Consider the following 23,199-nt stretch of genomic DNA (forward strand, 5'->3'; position numbering starts at 1 on the left):
GACACGCAAGTTTCCACTCCTGCCTCTGTTAGCACAGCCCTAAAATCATTCCTGCTTGCTCTTTCGTTATTCTGTCTGGCTGCCTCTGCAGCACTCCCTTTGGAGCGCTCGCTTTCTCATTCCGTAACATCTCTCCACTCCCCATCCTCCTCCTCAGAACGTTAACTACGTCTGAAGGTCCACAGGGACAGCGTGAATGTTAATAGCTGCTGCTGCAAGGCGGCCCTGGGTGAGCAGTGTTTTACAGCTGCGCGGCCAGGAGATGGGGCCATAGGAGAGGCCTGGAGGACATCCTGACCTTACAGCTGTGCTGCATACAAGCACATTGGACGGCACTTTCGTCGACTTCCCGTCTATTGAAGCGGGACTGATGGACACAATCAGACTGACACAGCCGTTGATAATTGATTTCGTTCGGTTCAGAAGAGGAGCGTTCGGTGCCTGAAGTGTGTGCCACTTTTGGGGTTCGTGGACATGTACACGCCGTGTCGTGTGTTGTACAAATGCATAGCGAAAAATGAGAAGTACTGCAGTCGCTGCAAATGCATGTTATGTATTTATGTTTTTGTGGGGAGAATGTCATAGCCCTCAGCTCTCCCAGAGATGTTTTATGTTTAATTTAGTGTTGTGTAATTTATACAGGAAGAAATCCTAGAGTAACTCAGCAAGCAGCCGAAGCTCTGTTTACATCACTATTTTTTTTATTTTTTTATTTAATGGCTTGTTAGGCAGAAAAGGGGGTGAATTAGGATTACTTCACATGCACTTTCCAGTGTCTTACCTGCTTCCCATTGCTTCTCTGCAACAACACAATTTGACAAATTTGCGAATGCATAATATTTTAGTAGAGAGTCGAGTGTTATTGCAGCGATAACACGGAGAAATGTCTCCTTGTAGAGCTGGAAGCTACTTATTCCATCATTCTGTCTTAATAAGTGATCTGCGCTGAGTTTGTACAGTCCTAACGAGACTCACATCGAGGGTTATTAGCCTCATAGCAGAGGAACGGCCTCTCCTAGAGCCATGTGCAGCTTTAATAGTCCTTTAATGTGATTTGTCCTCTACCTGCCTGTCTCGCTCAATGTGCCTGTAGACAGTGACGAGGCTGAATTATTTATCTGCAGCAGTTGGTCCTGATATAGACACATGGTCTTACACATCTGTGCTGAGCCGGTGGCACTGGTGTGGGTTTGCTCAGGCTACAGAATGAGAGATATTCCGTGCAGTTAAACATGCAAAGCTGCGTTCACACCCGTTAGATCTTGTCCATCACGGGTGATCGGGTGGCGGCGTGCAGGTCTGAGAGTTAAGGAATCAACAGTTGCCAATAGGTTTTGACCTGTTCCCTCACGTGGTCTATAAACGGGTAACTGGGAGGTTTTTGTGCCCATGTGCTCATGTGCTCCTTGGCAGCGGAGCAAAGACTCCGTTAGGTGATGACATTTGATAGATAGTGTGAACTTTAAGATCGAGGGGAAGTCATGCAGGAGGACAGTCGGACACAAAATCCTGGCTGCATCAGGGCAGATCGAGTATGCATGAAGAACCTCAGAGAGAGGGAGAGGGAGAGAGAGAGAGAGAGAGAGAAGGAGAGAGGGGGAGGAGAAAAGTGGAAACCCGAGAGAGGGGTTTGCACTACATGGAAGCGTGCGGCAGAGAGAGAGAGAGAGAGAGAGAGAGAGCGAGTGAGAGAGAGCGAGAGAGAGAGAGAGAGAGAGAGAGAGAGCGAGTGAGAGAGAGCGAGAGAGAGAGAGAGAGAGCGAGTGAGAGAGAGCGAGAGAGAGAGAGAAAGTAGTTTAGAGGAGAGAAGGAGGCTGAACAAAAGGGATAGGCACTTGTTCGGTCATGTGTATGAAAAAAAGGGTAAAGGAGAGAGATTTGTCTTGCAGCATCAAGAAGGAAAAGTAAAGAGTTTGCTCAAAGGAGGGGAAAAAAAAACCAACCCAACAACAACAACAACAAGGTCTTAGCTGGCAATGCGTCACTAGGCTCAGGCCCGGTGTTTCAGAGAGATAGTCTGCATTCAGCATTGCAACCCATCAGCTGACTGAATGGGGGAAGAAGGTGCAGCACACACTCTCCAAACACACACCTCTGCCAGCAGCACACACACAGGAGGACCCATGCAGCTGCACGCATCTGCAGACACAGAGGAGAAGAAGGTGAGTGCCTCAATTCTTGAAGCTTCTCACAGATTTTTTTTTTTTTGTTGTTGGTTTTTTTTTTTTTTTTTTTTTCTCCTGATCTGGGCACCATTAGAAAGCAGTGGAGAACTTGCGCTTCAAAGGATGTTTGTATCTGGCACAGTGTGGATCTGACTGCGACTGCCAGAGCAATTCTTCTGAGAGACACAGAGCGGAGCTTTCTGCTGTGATGGAGTTCAACCGTTCCAAGCATTTTGTTGCAGGGATTTTGATCAAACGTGCGAGAGAAAACAAAAAAAGAAGGCGAACAAATCAAAAAAGCAGGGGAAAGTGAGAGACAGAGACAGAATGTAGTGACGAGGAGCTTGTTGAGTATCTTGTTGATGCCGCTCCGGGTTTTGGAGACGCTGATGTGGCTGCCGAGTAAGTCAGTGGTCTGTGTGGCTAATTTACACCTGCCGAAGCTCTCAACGCACTCAAACATCGCCACGCGAAACTCTCAATTAGATCTGAGAGTTTTTGAACCAAGACGACAAATTCGATTTGAAACAGTCTCTCTGACTCTTAAGTGCTCGCGAGTGAGTTTTGGAAAATCCCCATTCATTTCACGTCGTAGTACTCGGCTCACATTTCATGACAACATGTTTTGGAGAGCTTTCGGGTTCGCGGTCATGTGACCCGCCTTCCAGAAAGGCTCGTTGGCAGCTGGACTGTGTATTTAACAGCTGAGTCGACTGGCTGGATCATCGCTGACCCACACCCAGTGCTCTGGACGGCCCGTCTGGGGAGAAACCCATAATTCATGTTTGCAGTCACTCCACCAGGCCGACTCAGCCTCTTGTTAAACTCAATTTAGTGTTTGAGGGGGAGGGAGGGGGAGGGGGGGGGGCCTTAATGGACACCGGTGAGAGAGGTGAGGAAACATTTAACAGACACACATAAAGATTATATTGCTTGTGTTTGTGTTAAACATGATTTTGTTGGATTGGACTGTTTGTTTTTTTTTAGACTTGTGTCAATCTCCCCCAAGTCCATGTGAACTTTCTGCCTGTTTCTGTGGAGAGAACCAGAGGGAGCCGTGGAATGGGAGTATAGGGACGAGAGCCAAATGAGATAAGAATGTGCGATGTGAGGACGTCCGGCCTGGGCCTCTTTCGTTACCCCCCCCCCCACCCCTCTTTTTTCTGGGATCCTTCCTCGCTTTCTTTTTCTGTCCGTCTCAATTCATCATCCCCTCCTTCTCGCTTGCATTCACCCCTCCAGATGGTGTGTTTCTGTGCCGTCCTGCCACCCGGCTAAATGTCTCAGGGCTCCTCCCCCCCATCCCGATGTTGAACTTTTTTTTTTCCACCCTGTTTTTAAAAGAGTTGCCGAGTAACGAGCACTGTGCAGAAATTCTTGTTTGTTCTGAAGTCACGAAAATATTCGCTTCAGCTGCTGAGACTGAGGCTCTTGGTGCTCAGATAGCTGAAGGGAAACCTTGGTGATGAGCCAAATTAAACACAGTGATGTCATTTAGACTCGGTCCAACCCAACAGGCTCGCATTAGATGTTGGAACACGGACTGGCACATTCCTATCCCTTCATTATGAATTCAAAACACTCGACATCATGTACACGACGGTCTTCAGGCCGCCACGCTGGACCACACCGGCTTGTCTAGATGACGCCTGCCGTGGCTGCGGACATGCGTCAGACAGCGGACTGCAGCGGTCAGAGGTCAACTCACAGTAATTGTGAGATCATTTCAGCTTCACACAGAGACGTATAACTGGAATGGGGCTCTTTTTAGAATAGTGCAGGCTTTTGTGTCTGGGTCCATATTTATATGGCGGGCTTAAGCAGCAACATAGGGGAACTTCTAAGTTCTACTCTCTACTCTACTAAATTTACACAAGGTGCTTGAAGCTGCATGTGATGGACAACCCAGCTGCAGCAATTAACACGTGGACGCTGTGATGCTACAGCCTGGTTATTATCACCGCCATCAGACGCAACAGGCGAACGTCAACAGTGTTTGTCGAACATAAGCACAGATAATCATGACAGCCTGCGTGTTGACGTTGTTCAGGTTGAGCTGATTGACGAGGAAAAAAAAAAAGAAAAGTGGATTTATGAACTGCAGCGTGAGGAGCAAAGGTCGTGGCACACTCACCCCAATATCATTCTGCCTGTCGTATATAAAGACTTCAAACCTGCACTGTCCACATCGCAGCTCACCCTTCTCTCTCTCTCTCTCTCCCTCTCCCTGTTTTTCACTCTGACAGATGGACCCGGTGCAGAAGGCTGTGATCAACCACACCTTCGGAGTTCCTCTGGTCAAAACCAAGCGACCAGTCATCTCCTGTAACGTCTGCCAGATCCGCTTCAACTCGGAGGTAAAGCAGCGTGAAGAAAACGCACACACATTTTGTCACTGCCTGCTCTTTTCTCCAGGAATGTGTCGATAGGCTCTCTGTCCTGAGGTGGATGTTGACTGAGAGGATGTGGTACTTTAGTTTGGGTTGTGTTTCAGCTCTCATGGCCTCTCTGGAATTTCATTAGTTTCTACGCATCAGCTGCATAAGATCAACTAATGAAGCTGAAAACAAGAGTTGTTTTTTTTTCTTTTTTTCTTTTCTCGCTTATAAGCTCATTGGAAGTGGAGTCTTCGACATATGGCAACAGCGAGCCATAAAACAAGAATCTTTTAAAATGCACGGAGTCGCGCTTGTCTTGATTTCGCACAGAGCGTTCAATTAATCTTAACAGCAGTTTCATCTGTTTTCCCATATGGTATAGTTTATCTGAGCTCATAATTGAAGTTTAATGGCATATCATACCCATGGGCAACTTGCATACATGACTGATGAGAAATTAATGATTGTAAAAATGACATGAACGTGCACTGCCAAACACTTCTCAGCCTTTTCTTTGTAACACAGACAAATGAGACAGACTCATAACAGTTATGTGTGTGGTGTATAATCCGGCTGTGAGTCTCTGTTGAGTGGTAGAAAATCCAGGACCAGGGCGTACATCCATCCACAATACACAACATTAAGGAGTGGACCAGCGCTATATATACTCCTGAGGTCTACAATCATGGTTTCCGTGTGGCCGCGGAGCTGCAAGGCTGTAATCTTCAGTCCTCCGCTCGCGCAGTTCTCAGCTGTGTACACAGGAAGCAGTTGGACCGAGCTGTTTATGCAATGAAATACTTTGAGACCCATGACTAGTAATCAAATACTGACCTCACGGGGTCGGATGTGACATTTGGGACAAAATACAAACGTATAGCAGCGAAGGATGAGTCAGACTGTGAGTTTTTTTTGAATGAAAGCAAATATGAAAAAGACAGTGTGACAAGATATGCACATAAAGACATCATCAGTCAAACGGATAAATGCACACACTCATATTCACACTTCAAAACAGCACAAACACATAAACATGCACGTCTCTTGACTGGCTGCCCGTGTGTCAAAGGATCAACCTCAAAATCTTACTTTTGCTCTAAGCTTTAAAATGTTGAAATTCACCTGAGCAGAATATGAGCCATCCAGACCCCTGAGGGCCTCGGGGAAGAGGTTTACTAAATGTTCCCACAGTCAGAAGAAACAAGCTGTAGCAGCTTTTAGTTCCTACGCTCCTCACCTGTGGAACAAACTTGCTGCTGACACACTCGCTATTTTTAAATCACGACTTAAAACACTATTATTTGCTCAGGCGTTCCAAGAAACAACTCATTTACCTTAATTTACCACCTTTAGCTTTGTAAAATTCTCACTTTATTTATTCTCCTCTTTATGATACGCATTTTTTATGAGCACTTTGAATTGTCTTGTGCGAAGAATAGCTTTCACTTTAATTGATCAAGATCACAGCAAAATATTACAGCTTACTAATAAAAAGAATATAGAAACATTATTATATGTTATCATGATATTGTATGTTCTTATATGAAGCTTTTAGGTGCGATTTGGCTTCCCTCCGACGTGCACATGTTCCACCTTGGGAATAATCAGGATTGCGATGTTGACAACTCAGATTTATTTCTCACTTTCATGTCCCGTACACACAGGGGGAAAGATGAAGAAGAGCTCGGTGCATCTCCCATTGTCTGACAGCTGTGTGTTGTTTGTGTTGTCAGAAGAAAAGCCACAGCGTGGCTCCCCACCCACAGGGTTTTTCTTTTACATAATGTCAAATAAAGATGAATATTTCATGCTTCGAAGTATTCTGCAGTGTATTTTCAGCCGAATTTATTTGAACAGTTTTCTCTTGATATTGACATTATTGGCTATCTGTTAGCAGATTGGGTTGGCTCGGGGGGGAGGAAGAGGAGGAGGAGGGGGGGGGGTGCTCATGTATTGTCCATGATCACTGCATTTGTCTTCAGAAGATCTACCTCTGCCTTCCTCCTCATTTCACACATCATTTTGCCTTCATGCCTTTGTCCCATTTGATCTTCCTCAACTGTCTCTCTCTCTCTCCGTCTCTCTCCTCTCTCTCTCTCTCTCTCCATCTCTCTCACTCTCCCTCTCTCTCAATCTGTCTATCTCCCTCTTTCATGCTGCAATGCTGCATTATTTACAGTGTGGAAATGCCTAAAATTGCCTGCCACTACTTATTATAAGATGCATTCGTCAAGGGCATGGATTAGTGTCTGGCTCTGACAGCCCCGGTGCATCTTGGGAAAATGGTAGAGAGGAGACTTGGAGGGGAAGGATGGATGGCAGGATTGGGCGGTGTGGGGGGGGGGGGGGGTCGTTCCCCGTTGTCCCTGCATTGTTCCCCGGTGTGAGGTGCTAAACGGTGTCGCATGCAGAATAACCTTGGTGGCGTGCTGCGTCAGTGACATCACAGGCTCGGTGGCGCTGCATTGAACCGGCGTCACGGCAGCTGCAGGAGGCTGATATGCATCTTTTACTTTCTGTTCCTCTTTCCTCGCCGCTCTCATCCGCCACTTTTGACCCCTTCACTCTGCTTCCTGCTTATTTGTTGTTCGCTCCGTCGTCTCTGGGTTTTCGCGCGGCGCCCCAGCTGTACGGCTGCCGTGCTTGAACAGCGTCACCCCGACAACAACAGTGGTGACGGAAAGCCCTCGTTCAGTTTGAGCTCTCCGCGCAACGAAACGCAGGCGTCACACACTGATGTGGTGCAACTTTTCCTCTGGTAATCTCGGCCTCTTTCATACTGCCGGCACTGCCCCTGCCATCACCCTGGCTTGTTTCGCAGCACAATGGCCGCTTCGTCCTCGCTTTTAATTCGCTCCCTCGTCTTCATCCACGACCTCGCCGTGACACTCGGTGGATCGCGGTTGAAGAAGAAAACCTCTGCGGCTGCTTTGCCGTGTGCCGTCGCCTGCCTTTCTGTCGCCCCACATTCCCTCCTCCGTCTGAGTGATTGTCTCTCTTCCAGCGGCCCCCGACCCCCCCCCCCCCCCCCGCAGCGCTCTAAACTTTGATCTGGCTTTTGCTGGAGCAGCTCCTCCAGACCCCCGGTGACAGGGGTACGGTTACAACCCACGGTGTATCCATTCAATTCAAACTTTATTTCTATAGCCCTTTACAATCACCCGGTGGCATCCAAAGTGCTTTACAACAAAGCTAAAACAATACATTAAGAAATAAATACGAGAATAAATACATAAAAACAATACATAAAACACAGGTGCTGTCTGTGGGAGGTGCGGCGCGGTGCTGCAGGTTGGTGGAAGCCTTCCAGAAATTCATTCAAAACAGAGAATACGGAATAAAATACACTGCCCTAGACAGAGTTAAAAGCCAACTTAAAAAAGTGAGTTTTCAGCTTTGATTTAAAAAGGCCGAGATCAGTGATGGTGCGAATGTCGGGGGGGCAGTTTGTTCCACAGTCTGGGAGCAGCAACGGCAAAAGAGCGGTCACCCCACAGTTTATATCTCGACCTTGGAATGTCTAAAAGAAGCCGACCTGAAGAACGCAGGGCCCTGCCAGGGTCACGTAGAGTTAAAATATCAATAAGTAAGAGGGACCCAGGCCATTGAAGACATTAAAACAAACAACAGAAGTTTAAAAGGAGCATGTGATCTTCTAACTTAGCGCGGCCGATGCAGAAGGTTTACCGTGCCAGCTCATGGCCTACACACACACACACACACACACACACACACCAGTCCCCTCGGCTTCGCCGGGCCGGTCCATCACCACACTTGAGCCTGCGGTCAGCGTGATGGCCGGAGTGTCAGTCAAACATCCTCGGCGCCTTTCAGCACCTGCGGCAGCTGCCTGCCGCACATCAAGGCAGAGTCCCGCTCGGTGCACCGAAGGTAATCCGCCACACCTTTAATAATGACCTCTTGATGCAGTCATTTGCACGACGCAGCGTCACGGCGACTCACTGGTGAGAACGAGTGGAAAATCTCGACGCGTGGTCATGAAGGGTGGCGGGAGGTCGATGATGGCGGGACGAACTAATGACTAAGTGGGTTAATGCAGGTGAACTGACGGTCTGTTTAATAGTGGCTATACTGCGATAGCAACCCTGCGTCTCCGCCGCCATGTTGTCCCTCCTTCGCATACTTCTGTGCAGACGAGAGAAAGACTCCCTGGAGTCCCAGTAGTCTCCTGACAAACGCTTCACCTCTGCTGTTTACACTCTGAACAAACACATTAACCACTAGCTACTGTCTCATCGGGAGATTAGCCACACCGGCTCGGGTAATAGATCTCTGCACCATTTTCTTTTCTTTTTTTTCTTTTTTTTCCTGGAACGCCGGATGATCTTCATTCGCTGAAACCTTCCAGACCCTCAGTGCAGGATCCCCGTTTTATCTTTACACTGAGATGATGCGTACGCGGGGACTTTACTGTGTGGTGGCATGTATATTTAGAATTTGTCTCCGAGGAATTAAGTTGGCGACTGGACAAGAACCCGAACCTGTTTGGCGAGCAGCTGAGACTGATGACAGAATTTATGTGGTGGCGAATCCGTGTAGCCATTGTGTATACCGCAACAATGCTTGTGCGGTTTTCGGAGGGAACGTCCAACCGGGGATCAACTAATGGGCCCTGCAGGCAGATGTGGCTCCTCGCTGACCCCGAGTTCAACTCCCTCTGGCAACATGTCAGACTGGCTGTAGCCCGGACGCCGGAGCCGAGTGCCGTCAGGAGTGTGTGTGCCGCGGCGTTTCAGCCGGACATTCAAGTCTAATGTAAACAGACTGACGATCTAAAAAACAGACGCGCTGTTGCTGTTTGGATATACTGTTTTCTAATGTCTTGTTAATGCACACACCTGACAAGAGGGCAGAGAGGCCATTGTCTCAAATGTCTCCGTCACTGCCTCATTGGAGCTTTTTGTTATCCTGCATGTAATCCATCTATCCATCCACCGTAAACCTGCTCGCCGTGTGCCGCGACGCCGCTCCCCGGAGCATATTGGATAACATGCTATCGCGGTGACATGCACCCTTGTCCAGGTGTCGCGGCAGAGCCTAATCCAGCATGCTAGCTCCCTGTTTTCATGAACTTTTCTCTCCCCCGCGTTTTGCTTTCCAGAGCCAGGCGGAGGCGCACTACAAAGGGAACCGACATGCCAGGAGAGTCAAAGGCATTGAGACCTCTAAGAGTCGTCCTCAGGACGGTGACAAGCCTCATCCTCTGCCCCCCACCTCCTCCCCATCTCCACCCGGAGCGTCTGGCACAGCCCCAGACAGTGAGCCCAGCAAAGCGGGTGAGAGAACGAACAGAATACACCAACACAAGTAGAGACAGTGAGGGGGGGGGAAAAAAAAGAAAAAGAAAAAAGTGGTTGTGTAAGTCTTGTTGTGGAAATAATCATCTCAATCCACGCAGGATGTTCAACGCCTGATGGTTTTGCTGGAAAATTGAATGGAAAATATGCACACACAAAAAATAACAGAGGAATGTAATCTCTGCAGCTTTGCCATGTTTTGGTGTGTTCTTGGGAGGATCTCAGCTCTGTGTGTGGCCTGATTTGACAGCGGCATATTTTTTATGACAGAAGACACTTTCCAATAAACAGCAGAAGCTGGTAATTGCGGCACTGTTTTTATATGGGGGATAAATCAGAACTTTAATATAGCTATTCTTGGAAAGCAGAATATTGACAGCTGCCGACATGTACATGGCAAAAGGAAACCGGGTTTCATAATCTGATGATGAAAGTTTGAATTTATTCAAGCAGAAAATACTGAAGAAGTGACTTTGACTAACGAAAAGTTTGCTGCAGTTTGTGCAATATGTTCCCTTTTCCTCTTTGCTGCTCTGGCCACTTTGAATTACAAGACCAAATTAAATTGAGGCTCCACTTCAAAGCTGTGGGTCAGTCAGTCTGAAAACAGAGTTAAGCTGAAAACTGTTTGATGAAAACAGCCAGCGATCACACGAGAAGGAAACTGGGTTCATAACAAATCTGACCCCACTTTCAAATACAGTCACATTTTTATTTTAAGCCATGAAGATATACTGTTTATGGCAGAGATTTGTAAAGTTTAACACTCCCAGTAAATCAGGTTTTTAGAAATGTGGGTTCGTAATAAATTATTTATAGTTTTACCCAGTTATTTCTTCCCAAGGTGATTTCTTTAAAATAATTAAAGATATAACAATCACGCCGGGCAAACGCATCCCCCTGTGACCCCCTTTAACTGTGCCCCAGGCGGGGAAAGGGTTAGAACGTGCAAACTCCACATAGAAAACCACCAACTGAACTCAAGACTGGGGATTTTCTCCCTGCGAGGCTGGAGTGCAAACCACTACATCCATCATTCGTTCATTCATACGGCGAGCAGGTGAGCTGGCTACAACGAAGCAGCGTAACAGCTCCTTGGCCCCTTTTCAAAGAATCCCACTGTGGTGTGTGTGTGAGTGTGTGTGTGTAAAGTGTGTCTTCACACACTCCCGAAGCGATCCGCGGCATTTGCTCCACAATCAAAATACACCACAGTGCCCGAGCCCCCTCACACGCTGGTAATGAGCGCTAAGGCTGATTGAGGAGAAATAAAGATGACACCATCCCGGAAGATTCTGCCGGACCACAATCCGAGCTCAGCACAGCTGATCTGCCCCCCCCCCCATAAACAGTAATTCCCTGTTGACAGACTTATTATTCGGTAAGGTGCAAGGCATGATGAAGGCATTGGGGGGGCTCTTTCTTTAGCGGTCTTGACTTCATCTCTTCCCGCGTGGCTCATCTTTGTATTTCAAGCTATGATTCAGACGCTGGGTGTTACGTGCGCCTGCCCGTCTCCGTTCTCCCACTCAGGAATGTTTCCATTCCCTCAGTGTCACCGCTCCGTCCTCGGCTTGAACGCCAGGCGACGACGAGACCGGCCATGTTTCGGTGACATTTTGAAAGGTTTCCGAAGCTCACTGTTTACCAGACATTTCCACCTTATTGGTGTGAGGGCACGGAGCAAACACTATAAATGAAAATAAAAATGAATCGCCGGCCCAATAAAAGGCCAGTGTGGCACAGGACTCAGCGCTGACCTGTCTTTTTGTGTCCATAAAAAATAACACTCAAGATTTTATTTTCCCCGCTCCCGGAGTAATAAAGACGGCCAGACCTTTTCACTCGCTCGCCTCATGGGGGATCTGAGATCGGCTGCAGCACGGTCCCCATTAGCGAGACTTCCTGTTGCAAACTCCAAACGCATAAAGAGTCAAAACCAGCCTGCGATTACTGAGATCTGAAAGTAGCAACATGTGAAAAAAATGCCTTTTTCCATCCAAGCGTCTTTCTCGTGACCCGGGGAGTTTGCCTCTGCCTGGTTGAGCCGCGTGCTTGCTAGTGTGTGTGTGTGTGTGTGTGTGTGTGTGTGTGTGTGGGGGGGGGGGGGGTTTGACCTCAGTGTGATCCACAGTGGGGGGCGCAGATCTCTTGGAAGAGGCAGCTGTTTGCTTTCCTGAACTGGAGAAGCAGCGTGGTGGTTTCAGGCTGTGGATCCTAAAAGCAGCTCAGTCCAGACACTTTTAATCCAAACAATGTCACATTAGAATTCACCCATGATTCATCCATTCACACAGGGTATTCATCTGGTCGTGGGGGGGGGGGGGGGGGGGGGGGGGGGGGGGTCCTTTCTTGCCTTTACATTGCAGTCAGATCTGGATATGTGTGTTTTAATTGGATTAGTTGTTCATTCCCCACATTTTCCTTTTGCCATACATTTGTTATAACATATAGAGATAAAAAAAAGATCGGAGCATGCCGGATAAAGCACCCTCATGCCCCCTGGTTTGACCCCCCCCCCCCTCACTTTATCCCATTGGGTCCCTCATAAAAGCATAAACATACACACACTTAAGCAATGTGGTCACGCTCATAAACACCCTGATGAAGGACTGAAGACATGATTTACTACTCTGAAAATCCCCCGGCAGCGTATCAACGGCACACTGTTCGATGTGGGATTCTCCCCCGTTCGTTTATTCCGCACAACATCGCGTTGTGCTGTCGGACAGTAGCGGCCCGGCGTGTCATTGCTACGATGTTGTGACCTTTTGCTTTTGTCCGGCATCATTTCTCATTAACGTATCAGGCGCAGCGGTGACGGCCCATAAACCCGACACGTCGGGACCTTGCTGAGGGACAGAGCAGTGAAAGGTTATGGCCGTTTGATTGCTGTTGCTTCTTCAACCCTCGCGGCTCTCGGGGGGGCGGGTCACGGGTTTTACAGCCCTCAAAGGATTCGGGGGTTAGCGCTGCGCCCAAAGAGGAGGCCCTTGGCTTTGGGGGATTTGGACTGGTGAGCTGAGGGTTTGGATGGGCCCGTGGGCAACGGAGAGGCAGCTGTTATACTGGAGAGAAACTCTCTCTCTCTCTCTTTCTCTTACCTCCCTCCCTCCCTCCCTCCCTCCCTCCCTCCCTCCCTCCCTCCCTCCCTCCTTCCTCTGTGTTCCTCTGCTCTCAGACACTCCCACTCTAATGAAGGGCCCGGTTAAAACCACACCGATATCATGGCACTCTTTTAGTCCACACAAACACTTGCAGACGCACACACCCAAGGTCAATTAAACAGATGACTTTCATGCGAGGGCTTAGGTTGCTTGGCTCTGAGGTGGGAGTAGTGTTCAGTTACACTGAGCCGTTGTCCTCAAGCCGCTCAGTCCATTTAGTTTTTACCGTCTTGGTATTTAAATTCCTTGAGTTGCTTGCCAGGTTTTCGTTTTTTTCTTGTTGTTTGTTTGGTTTTTTTTGGTTTTTTAAGTCTGTTGCTGCCAGATACTTGATTGGATTAGCCAGAAATAACAACTCTTGATAAACAGCATTTGCATAACTTTATGCATGTGCGTAAACGTGTGACTCAGGGTTCGGATGAAGGCCAGACGGGTGAAAAGACACCCCCGATCTATTATGAATGTGGCTCCACTCTTGTAAGGCCGGCGTTGGGTTTCCGAGCTGGTTAAACATTAACAATAGGCATAGAGCGGGCAGACAGAGTCATCCCAGCCACACACACACACACACTGTCTATACGTCACTGTACGGCGATAAACCCACAGCATTCCATTCATTTCATGTTCCGCTTTCAACTTATGTATTCCACCTATAACGGCGGCGGTCTTCGTTCGCTCCATTGTCGGAAATAGTTCTGGTTTCCTAAGAACGTATCACACACTTTAGAAAAAAAAATACAAAAGAATACAGATGAACTTATTCCGTATCCAATCCCACGGTTTATAAACAAACCCACTCCTTCCAGAGTGCATACTATACATAGCTTTAATTTCCTGGAGTGGATTAGGGCGAGGAGGACATAGAGCACTATAGTATAAACCATCTGGACTGAGTTATCTCTCCCCGCTAACGTCGCCTCATGAATAATACCTTCTTCTGTTGGACGATGAGGTCAGCGGGCCGGGGGGAAGGTCAGTCTATCAATCCTGGACTTGGCTTACAGGATGAGTTGCTCAAGGCTCGACAAGACAGCGAGAGGAGGAGAAAGTATATGAGGAGTTGTTTTCTCTCCTTGCTTATTGGAAAGTCCTGTTTTATGCAGGACAGGTCTTTCACTGGTTTCATTCCCTAAATGAGACAGATAGTTTTTGGTAGTTTTGAGTCGCTGAGGCGAGATCGTGAACTATTGTTGCTCCGGAGGCCCACCCCCCCTGAGGATTCCTCTTCGACCTGAACTAAAGTTCCCCGCGCGTGTCCAAAAACACCGAATGAAGTATAGCTTGAGATGAAACAGTGACTGGATGATGGATCCGCGTGGCGGACCTCCAGGCCATCGCGGATCGCAAAATCTCTGATTACCAGCTCGGTCAAACACCTCCGTCCCTTCCCACTTCACTTTAACTCAAACCACATGTCGTGAGTAGTGTGGGCTTCAGGTTCGTTCCACTGCGCCGTCCAGAAGTCGGGGAAAGTTGCGTGTTGGAGCCGGGATGGGAGTAAATCTCCAGAACAATGCTGCAAAGAGCTTCCTCTCCACCGCTCTGCGTTTGTACACCCATTACATGCCTTGCTTAACTTATCCAGCGCAATCAGTGCTGTGAAAAAGGAGGCATATTATGATTTATAAAAGCTCGGTGAAGAACACATGCTCGCAGCTAACGCTTTGATCCACGACGGCTTTGCAGACTCTTCAATGTCATGAAGAGAGAGGGAGCATGAAAATATTCATTTAAAAAAAATAAAAAAATAAAAAAATAAAACATCTGCTTGACAAATGTTCTCCGGAGCCAGCAGCTCTGCAGCTGGAAACTTCCAGCAAGAGTAGGGATTTCTCATCTTGGAAAGCAGTGGAATGGAAAGCACTCGCGTTGGCATCTTCATCACAGATGATGCAACTGAGTGACCAAACCAAAGTACACGAATAATTACAGACAGAAAAAAAAAGCATAAATATACCACGACCACTGTCACGTAACGAGTCGACTGTGGAAATTCTCATTTAAAAAAAACAAAAACTAAAAAAAACAAAAAACAAACCAGCAGGTAAAGTCAATATTTGTTTGTCTTCACAGAAATACTACATGTTATCCCTTTAATGCCATAATCCAGCCAGGCTTTTCTGCTGCCTGCTTTTGGCTCTCCATCCTGTGGCGTTTAGAGAACAGCCCCCTGGGGGTGGGGGTGGTGGTGGGGGTGGGGGTGGGGGGGGGTCAGAACACTCCACCCAAATTTAGGGGGTCTTTTTTCAGCTGACACTCACTGCTTGGCGAATGCCGCGGGACTCACGTATGGGAGTGGCTGACCAGAAACATGTGTGTGCAAATGTAAGTATAAACATGCTGAGCGGTGGGAACGTCCGTCCGCTCTCCCATATTAGACCGGGAGATGTCAGAGGTCACACCGGAGAGCAGAGAGCAACAGGAGGGTTCATACCATCGTGTTTTCTTTGGATTGTTTTGCGTCGGTGACAAAGCAAAAGCCGCGAAGTCAGAAACGGCAGGTGTCTGCTTCCCCCCCCCCCCCCCTTTGGGAACATTTCGGTAAAATGAAACCACATCAGGGAAATTATTTAGCCTTGAAAGCTTCAAAAAGCCTGAAACATATTAAACACGTGCCCATCTTTTCTTTTTTTTTTTTTTACACCCGTCGGTTCTAGGTTTTCCCACTACTTTCTATGTAAGCTAAATTAAAAGGGGCTCTTTGTGGGCCATTATGGCCACACAGTGCAGGAAGTGTAAAGCACTTCTGAAAGCAGGGGGCTTTATGTTGGTTTGTCTGATGTATGGCGCACGGCCGCGCCTCCCATTTTCATCTGGTCGTGTGGCGAGCAATGTGGTCAGACGCCGCAGGGTTTTATTTTAGGGAGTACTTTCCGTCACTTTTCAAACTGGAGCACCAGCCAATTGCAGAGTTTGTGTTCCACTTATATTCAATGTCTTTCTTTGCTTCTCTATTTTTATTTTTGTAGATGAGACAAGGCCTCTGTCACAGTTAAACGGGCCCCTGCTGGCCCCGGGGCCCCTTCCTCCCCTCCCAACCCCTCCGACCCCACCCATGGACTCCCCCGTGCCATCAGTGTGCCCCCTCATCCCCACCACCCCTGCTCCGCCCCTGCTTCCCCTGGCCTCCTCCTCCTCCACCTCCACCTCCATCTCTCCCGGCTGCGGCGGGGTCAGCGCCAACGCCGAGCAGGCCGGATCCGGACCCCCGGTGTCAGGAGCCTCAGGCACCCCGGCGTCCGGCAGCCCGTCCACGCCGGAGACAGAGGAGGACAAAGCCAAGAAGCTGCTGTACTGCTCTCTGTGCAAGGTGGCGGTCAACTCCCTGTCACAGCTGGAGGCCCACAACAAAGGTGGGTGAAACTTGAAACGAAAACGTGAAAATGCGGTTGCTGTAATTCTGCCTGGATTGCATGGTCATGAAGTAATGTCTCTTAAAGTTTCTCTTCTCTCTCGCTCTCTTTCTCTCTTCCCCTCTCTCTACGGTTGGATTCCTCCTTTTATTCAAACAACTCTCTTGTTGTTGGAAGCAAATGGTTCACATCCTGTGTGCATCACAAAATGTGCCAAATTCGACACGTGCAGCCACTTCTGGAGACGTTGTTCTAATAGAAAATTCAAACCGTTCGTAATGTGAAAGCATTTCTGAACAATCCAACAGCAGACAAGAGATCGTTTTAGACAGATAACAAATACGTCAGCATAGTAGGAAAAAGGACCGACACAGTTCAAGCTTTATGTTCTTATCCTCTCATCACCAACAGGATTCGACATGCACGCCAGGATCATACATTTTGGATGAGTAGGATATCTGGAAGCGGAGAAATGGAGCTTTACTCCCGTATATGAGTCAGTATGATGGTACTCAGGACTTCTGCTGTCCAATCGGAGACGACGTCCACCGGCATGTCGCACATATTTGTTACTCGAGCGTCTGGATACCATCAAAAACACACAAAAAGATTAAAAAAAAAAAAAAAAAAACGAAAGGGGAAGCATTCTCATTGCACTTTTTTAGACATGGAGTCAAAACAAAATCAGTCACGGGAACTTTTAAAAGCTTTGCATGCGATTAAATACAACAGCGATACAAATCATTTAAAGCACAAATAGATTCTTTAAAGCCATTTTATTCTGCCTCTAAAAACATTTATGAGTCGACGTGTTTTTTCCTCCTTCTCAAATATGTGCAATTATTATGCACCTAAACGAATTCAGCAAACGTAGGAGTTGATTAATCATGTTTATTGAGCTATTAATAATAATAATAATAATAATAATAATAATAATTAAAAGACTCAGAAGTAGTTAAATTGTCCAGTTTTGATAGGATTTTGGAAAATGATTTTCTATTCATCTTTTCACACAACAAGCAGTAAAACTGCACGTGCGTCACTTTAATTAAGAAGCGGGCAGATGAACGGAGTCCTGCTTGATCTAAACTCAGTGAGGCCTCCTGCGAGAAACACTGATCAGCAGACAAATGATCTGTTTGACACACCGACATGCTTGACCTCCGTAACTGAGCTCCGCTCTTCTGTTTTCCAGCCTCCGTCAGTGTGGCCAAACTATATGTGTCCAAAAGCACCTCCTGCACCTCCGGCTCTTATTCTTAGCCAAGAAATAATCATTCCGGACAAAACTCCTCCCAGAGATTCATGATTTGTCTTGTCAGTTTTCAGTACAAAAAAAAAAAAAGAAGATGCTTCCCATACCCCCGGAGGGTTTCTATTTGAAAGATTTGTAGAGGAGGATGGTGGAGACGTGTACCAACTGCATGAGGGGATTAAAGCGGAGGAATGGAAGGGGGGGGGAGAAAATGTCTGTTATGTGGGTGAACACAGCACAATAGCAGCTTGAACATTCTGTCAGACAGCTTTCACACATGACGACACTTTCTCAAGGTAACGAAAACCCCTGGGATGCCAGCTTGAGTCCTTCCTGCCCTCAGGACTCTGGTCTCTCTCTCTCTCTCTCTCTCTGTGACCTTGGTCTCTCTGGGGACTGTCTGTCTCTGCTGGACATCCCGCTCCGTCCTCTGGCAGCTGGAAGTATATGAAGTCGGACGGACATACACAGTGGCTCCACCGCGTCCGTGTAACTGTATCCCGCGTGTCTTGAGTAACGCCGGCCGCGTCCGGCCCAGCCAGACATTAGAGCAGCCAACGAATACCCTTAATCTTAGATAAAGTATTAATCAATAAAAGTGCAATCACTGTCGCCATTAATAAAAGACTAACCTCTGCGAGTCTGTTAGGATTCCTCCTTTCCCCTGCCTTCGTCGATTAACGTTGCAGTGACACGTCAATAAATCTGTGTTGCATCTGCCCGCCGGCGCACCAGTTACCATTTTACCATTGAACGTGTGCATGTAAGCGCTGAGAAGATCACACGTAGTGGATTACAGCTTCCAAACGTGATCCTTGGGTCACAGCCCGCCAGGCGGCCTGACGGCTGCGAGGCTCGACCCCCTGGATGACGAAAAGTCGAAACAGCTGAAAGTTGGCGAGGGAAGATAAAATGTGTCTGGAAGCAATCAACCGCCGCTCATTCTGAAATATCTAAAACGGTGCATGTTCACGGGGTTCAGGAATAAAAGCTTATGTGTCATGCAGTCACGGGGCGTGTGGCAACGGATCGAGGTGCAGAGACGGAGGAAAACATGTTGTTTGTAATAGTATTTCTCTGTTTTGTGTTTTCAAATATGTGTGTGGGTTTTTCTTCTCTGTCTCTGCTTTGTGTGTGGGTTTATGAGTCAACCTCCAAAAGACATCAAGTCCACTGGGCCATCCATTGTCAAACTGAAATAGAACAAAGGCAAAAACAGACACCCCGGGAGCACTTTTTTTTTTTGGCCACAAGCAAAACCTGTCATTCCAGCCGCTTTCTCCCCGGTGCAGCCGAACACCCCCCCCCCCCCCCCCACAGCATCCCTCCCCACCATGTAACCTTAACTCTGTTCAAAGGGAGGAACTCAAATTTGTATCTCAAAGTCAGAGCCAATGACAGTGGGATGCTTCCCTTTAGCGCAGACGAGAGGGAACAGAAATGTGGGACTATTTAACAAGAACCTCTTCTGACACACTTTAATAGCATGCGGCGCTCAGAACATTTGTCTCCACGCCGGCTCATTTGCACATGAAACCATATGCACTGCAAAATTATGAGTTCAGAAACAGATCGCACTGCTTTGAACGCAGGTCCAGAATGGCTATTTGAAAGCACCGCTCGTTACGTAGAATACATGGATGCGATGATTAAGGCCTGTGTTCAAACCTAATGTTTGTTAAAACATCAAATAAATATCTCATAATGTAGTTTTCCACACAAAACAAATAGCTGTAAATCTATTGGGATGCATCACAAAGCTGCGTCTCATAATAATAAACCCTCACATTTACAATCTGGACTTTTACAGTCAGGGTGACGAGATTTCCAATGTGTGGGACGGATAATTTTCCTGCATTATCTGTGTTACTGGAACACGTGGTGGACGAGACACACTGTAGTATAGCCTACATGACCTTATCTCAGACATTTCTCTGAATTAAACATGGTCAACATCTTCTGAGTCTAACAACAGTAACATCAGAGGGCTTTGGGTTCATCCACTCAAACTCAAACGTCAGACTGCTGCCCTCTTCTGGTGGAGTATTGGCACTGCAGCCTTTAAATGGAGTTACTCAGTTATTGGATAATGAGGCCAGTGGTACATTTTCTCCTCTGTCATACTCAGACCTTTTCACAATTATGACCATTCTACTGCGTATTACTTCAATAATGTTTCATTGTTTTGTCTTGACCTCTAGATTTGTAATTTCATTTCAGTCAAACACGTGTGTGTGTGTGTGTATTTCTCTGTGTGTGTGTCTGCAGGTACTAAACACAAAACTATCCTAGAGGCACGGAGCGGGCTGGGTCCCATCAAGGCATATCCTCGCCTCGGTCCCAAGCCCAGCGGAGAGCAGGGCGGGGGGCCGGTGGACCCCAACACTCAGGAACGAACCTTCCACTGTGAGATCTGCAACGTGCGGGTCAACTCTGAACTGCAACTCAAACAGGTGCGACGAAGGAGGTCGCGCAAACATTTGACCAGGATATGAAAGATTTTGACATAAGTTCGGAATCATTCACACACGATCAGTGCAGCGGTCGCACAGAATTGGTGTATTTGACAGGCTGTTTCCATTAAACGATGGCGGTCCAGACATTTTGAACGTGACGGCAACGCCTTCGTTTTCTTTTCCAGCACATATCAAGTCGACGGCACCGGGACGGGATGGCAGGCAAGCCCAACCCGCTCCTCAGCCGACACAAGAAGCACAGGGGAGCTGATCTGACGGTAAGCGTTTCAAGTTTCGCCACTGAATTCTGGCTCCCGTGTCGAAAGTGAGATCAGAGAGACGGTGACGCTTGAGGACGTGACGTCTGCGAGACGTCGGAGCAGAAAGTATTAAGATATAAACTGCATGTGGTGACCTTCTGCAGCTAATCATTTAAATCCTCTGTCCCACCCCCCGCCCCTCTCGTGTCTTCTCCTTCATCTCTCTTCTGCATCTCCAGTCTTCTTTGACCTTCTCCAAGGATCTCACCAAAGCTTTGGGCGCAGGGCTCCTGCCCAGCCCCTTGGCTGTCGCTGCAGCAATGGCCGCCGTGGCGTCCTCGAACCCGCTAGCTCTCCGCGCAGCCGCCCCCGCACCCCATCCGCACCACCACCACCACCACCACCTCCTGCAAGGCCCGCCGCTCAGCCACGCCATCCTGAGACCCGCCCCCGGGCCCATCCGCACCACCCACGGGCCAATCCTCTTCTCTCCATACTGACACATCCCCCCCCTCACCCCACACCCCCCACACCCCCACACCCCGATCTGACTCCCGTCGGTCAGAAGCATCCACTCCAAAAGCACACTGTGAAGCTACAAACATGGTCAACAAACAGCAATTGATATAGAGGGAGGGGGAAAAAAATCAGAACACGGAGGGAGCGGAACAGACGGAGGATATGTCTCCCCTTTTTTTGTCCCTTTACCTGAACGTCTCCATCCAACTCTCTCGTCATTTCAAGAGACTTCTGCGTTTTCGGAAGATGAAATGAGCCGAGGACAGAAACCCATTATGCATCGGAATCCCCGTGTACATTTTTCACCCCCCCCCCACCCCCCCCCAGTCCCTCCCTTGCACTCTGGCCCTGTCATGGCCACCTCAGTAGCTACAGAAGAAACACATGCAGACCTTTCTAGAAGAGTTTAACCACATGTAGTGTTACATAAACACTCTGAGCCAGGTTGGGTTTTTTTTTTTTGTTTTGTTTATTTTTTCCTCCCCGTCATCGTGGCTCAGCGTGTTCTTCTTCTCATCCTATGCACCTCAAAAAAAAAAAAAAAAACCACAGACAATAATGTTACGTCAGTAGGGTAGCTGCTTCCATCGGTCTTTGCTGTGTGCGCCACATGTAGCGGCGGCGGCGGCCTCCTCGGCAGCACTGTACACCTCCCGCTCTGCGCCGGAGGCCGTCAGCTCTTCAACCCGTGACACTAGGTCCTCGCTAGGTTCAACGTGACTTCGGCTGACGTGCGGGTGGCAGCCACATCCGAACACATCTGGCGGGTCGGCGGCGGGTCGGGGCGGGGTCAACGGGGGGGGCAGAGGAGCCACGGCGGGGGCGCCGGCGCCGCTCTGTCATTTCCCCCCGAGAGGTGGAGGCGAGAGGAGGGCTGGCGCGGGTCAGTGGAAGGGCTTCTCCGCAGGCGGCATGCAGACGCGGCCTGGAACAAATTCATTTTAAAATAGAGAGCACCGACAGAATTGGCCTCGGAGCACATCTGCCAGCCCCCATCACAGTCAAGCAGGGAGTCGCACGCCGGTACATAGAGTAGCGCGGCGCTCAGTACACAAGACGCGCTCCCACGCTTTTACACGCAGCGACACGCAGGACGAGACTCCTGCTGAGAATTGAGCCGCCGAGAGAGTTTATCGCTTCTCCCTGACCCTCGTGAGCAGATTGCGACTTCCACGTGACCCCCCCGTGTCAACGACGCGTGTAAACTCACGGGAAGTTTTCATACGTCCGCGCCGACCTCCCGCCTCGTCCTCCTCGCCGAATATCCAAAGGTTCCTTTGAATCTAGAGCATATTAACACTGGCAACCATTACGCTGGGAGAGGGGAACAGACTAAACTGAGGAAGATGAAAGCCAAATACATTGTTGGAGAAATGATCTTGAGCTGAAATGACAACGCAGCCTGACTCCCGGGGGACGGATAGAGCCGCCGGGGGGGGGGGGGGGGGGGGGTCCGACCGTACTTCCTGTCTTACAACTGAAAGCCATGAAACACATCATGATTTGTTTTCCTTTACAAATACTGGCGAGCACTTTGTTCTGTTTGGGTTCGGACTGTTCGGTTTGCATTTATACCACAAACACAAACACACACACAAAAAAAGAGCAAAATAGAAAAACACGATGAAAATATTTTTGTAGGTAGGAAATGTTAATAACGTCATCCGCGGAGGGAAAGAAAGGATTAAAAGGTTAGAGGATTATATAAGTAACTCAAGACAGGCAGGCCCACAATAAGGCAGGCGAGCAGCAGCAGACCTGTCGCTGCCTGACGGCGTCGGACTCGCGCCCTCTTCTGAACGATATGTACACTGTGCCCTTTCATTGAGAAGCAATGAGATCTAATGTCTTACCTTTGTCTGAATATTGCAATGCAATGAGCAATTTTTATGGGAGTGACTTGTTATCATTGTGACACGTTGTCTGGACTCGTGTGTGAACCGGGAACACGCCAGCCGACAGACCTTTCTGTTCTCCCATAAGGAGCACTTCAAATCCTGGAGGGGACAAGAGGGACGGGTGGAGAGAGAGAGAGAGAGAGACAGAGGAGTAGCTGGGCATAGGGACCGACCCTTCATATTAAAGGGCCTTTTTACTATGGTAATCTCTGCTTGGGGAACAGGGTACAACACCACGGTATCAAGGGATTCCAGCTAGATCTGTTCAACAGGATGTTGTTTTTTGTTTGTTTGTTTTTGTTTTTTATTAGTTGGAGTTCCTGAGTTGCATTTTTCTTCTTCTTCTTGTGTGTAAGAATTGTGTCTAATTAAAAAAAAATCCTGAGGAACATCATCGATGCCATTACTTAAAGATAAAAGCTGGCTGGAC

At 48.2% G+C, this 23,199-nt stretch overlaps 1 protein-coding gene across 1 annotated transcript; it reads left to right on the forward strand.

The window, feature by feature from the left end:
* Nucleotides 1-1,861: 1,861 nt before the first annotated feature.
* Nucleotides 1,862-21,620, forward strand: znf385a (zinc finger protein 385A). Its single transcript, XM_080496445.1, has 7 exons — nt 1,862-2,162; nt 4,412-4,522; nt 9,666-9,840; nt 15,998-16,381; nt 19,905-20,089; nt 20,278-20,370; nt 20,592-21,620. The coding sequence occupies exons 1-7, from the start codon at nt 2,052-2,054 to the stop codon at nt 20,850-20,852; spliced, it is 1,320 nt and encodes a 439-aa protein (XP_080352571.1). The 5' UTR covers nt 1,862-2,051; the 3' UTR covers nt 20,853-21,620.
* The last annotated feature ends 1,579 nt before the right edge of the window (nt 21,621-23,199 follow it).

Source organism: Blennius ocellaris (genome assembly GCF_963422515.1).
Source record: "Blennius ocellaris genome assembly, chromosome: 5".
Classification (NCBI taxonomy): Eukaryota; Metazoa; Chordata; class Actinopteri; order Blenniiformes; family Blenniidae; genus Blennius; species Blennius ocellaris.

Excerpts from the sequence above, each read along its gene's own strand:
- znf385a (XM_080496445.1), top strand. The coding sequence starts at position 2,052 with ATGGGGGAAGAAGGTGCAGCACACACTCTCCAAACACACACCTCTGCC. Across the intron at positions 2,163-4,411 it reads CAGACACAGAGGAGAAGAAG|ATGGACCCGGTGCAGAAGGC; the intron begins GTGAGTGCCTCA and ends TCACTCTGACAG. Across the intron at positions 20,090-20,277 it reads CTGAACTGCAACTCAAACAG|CACATATCAAGTCGACGGCA; the intron begins GTGCGACGAAGG and ends TTTCTTTTCCAG.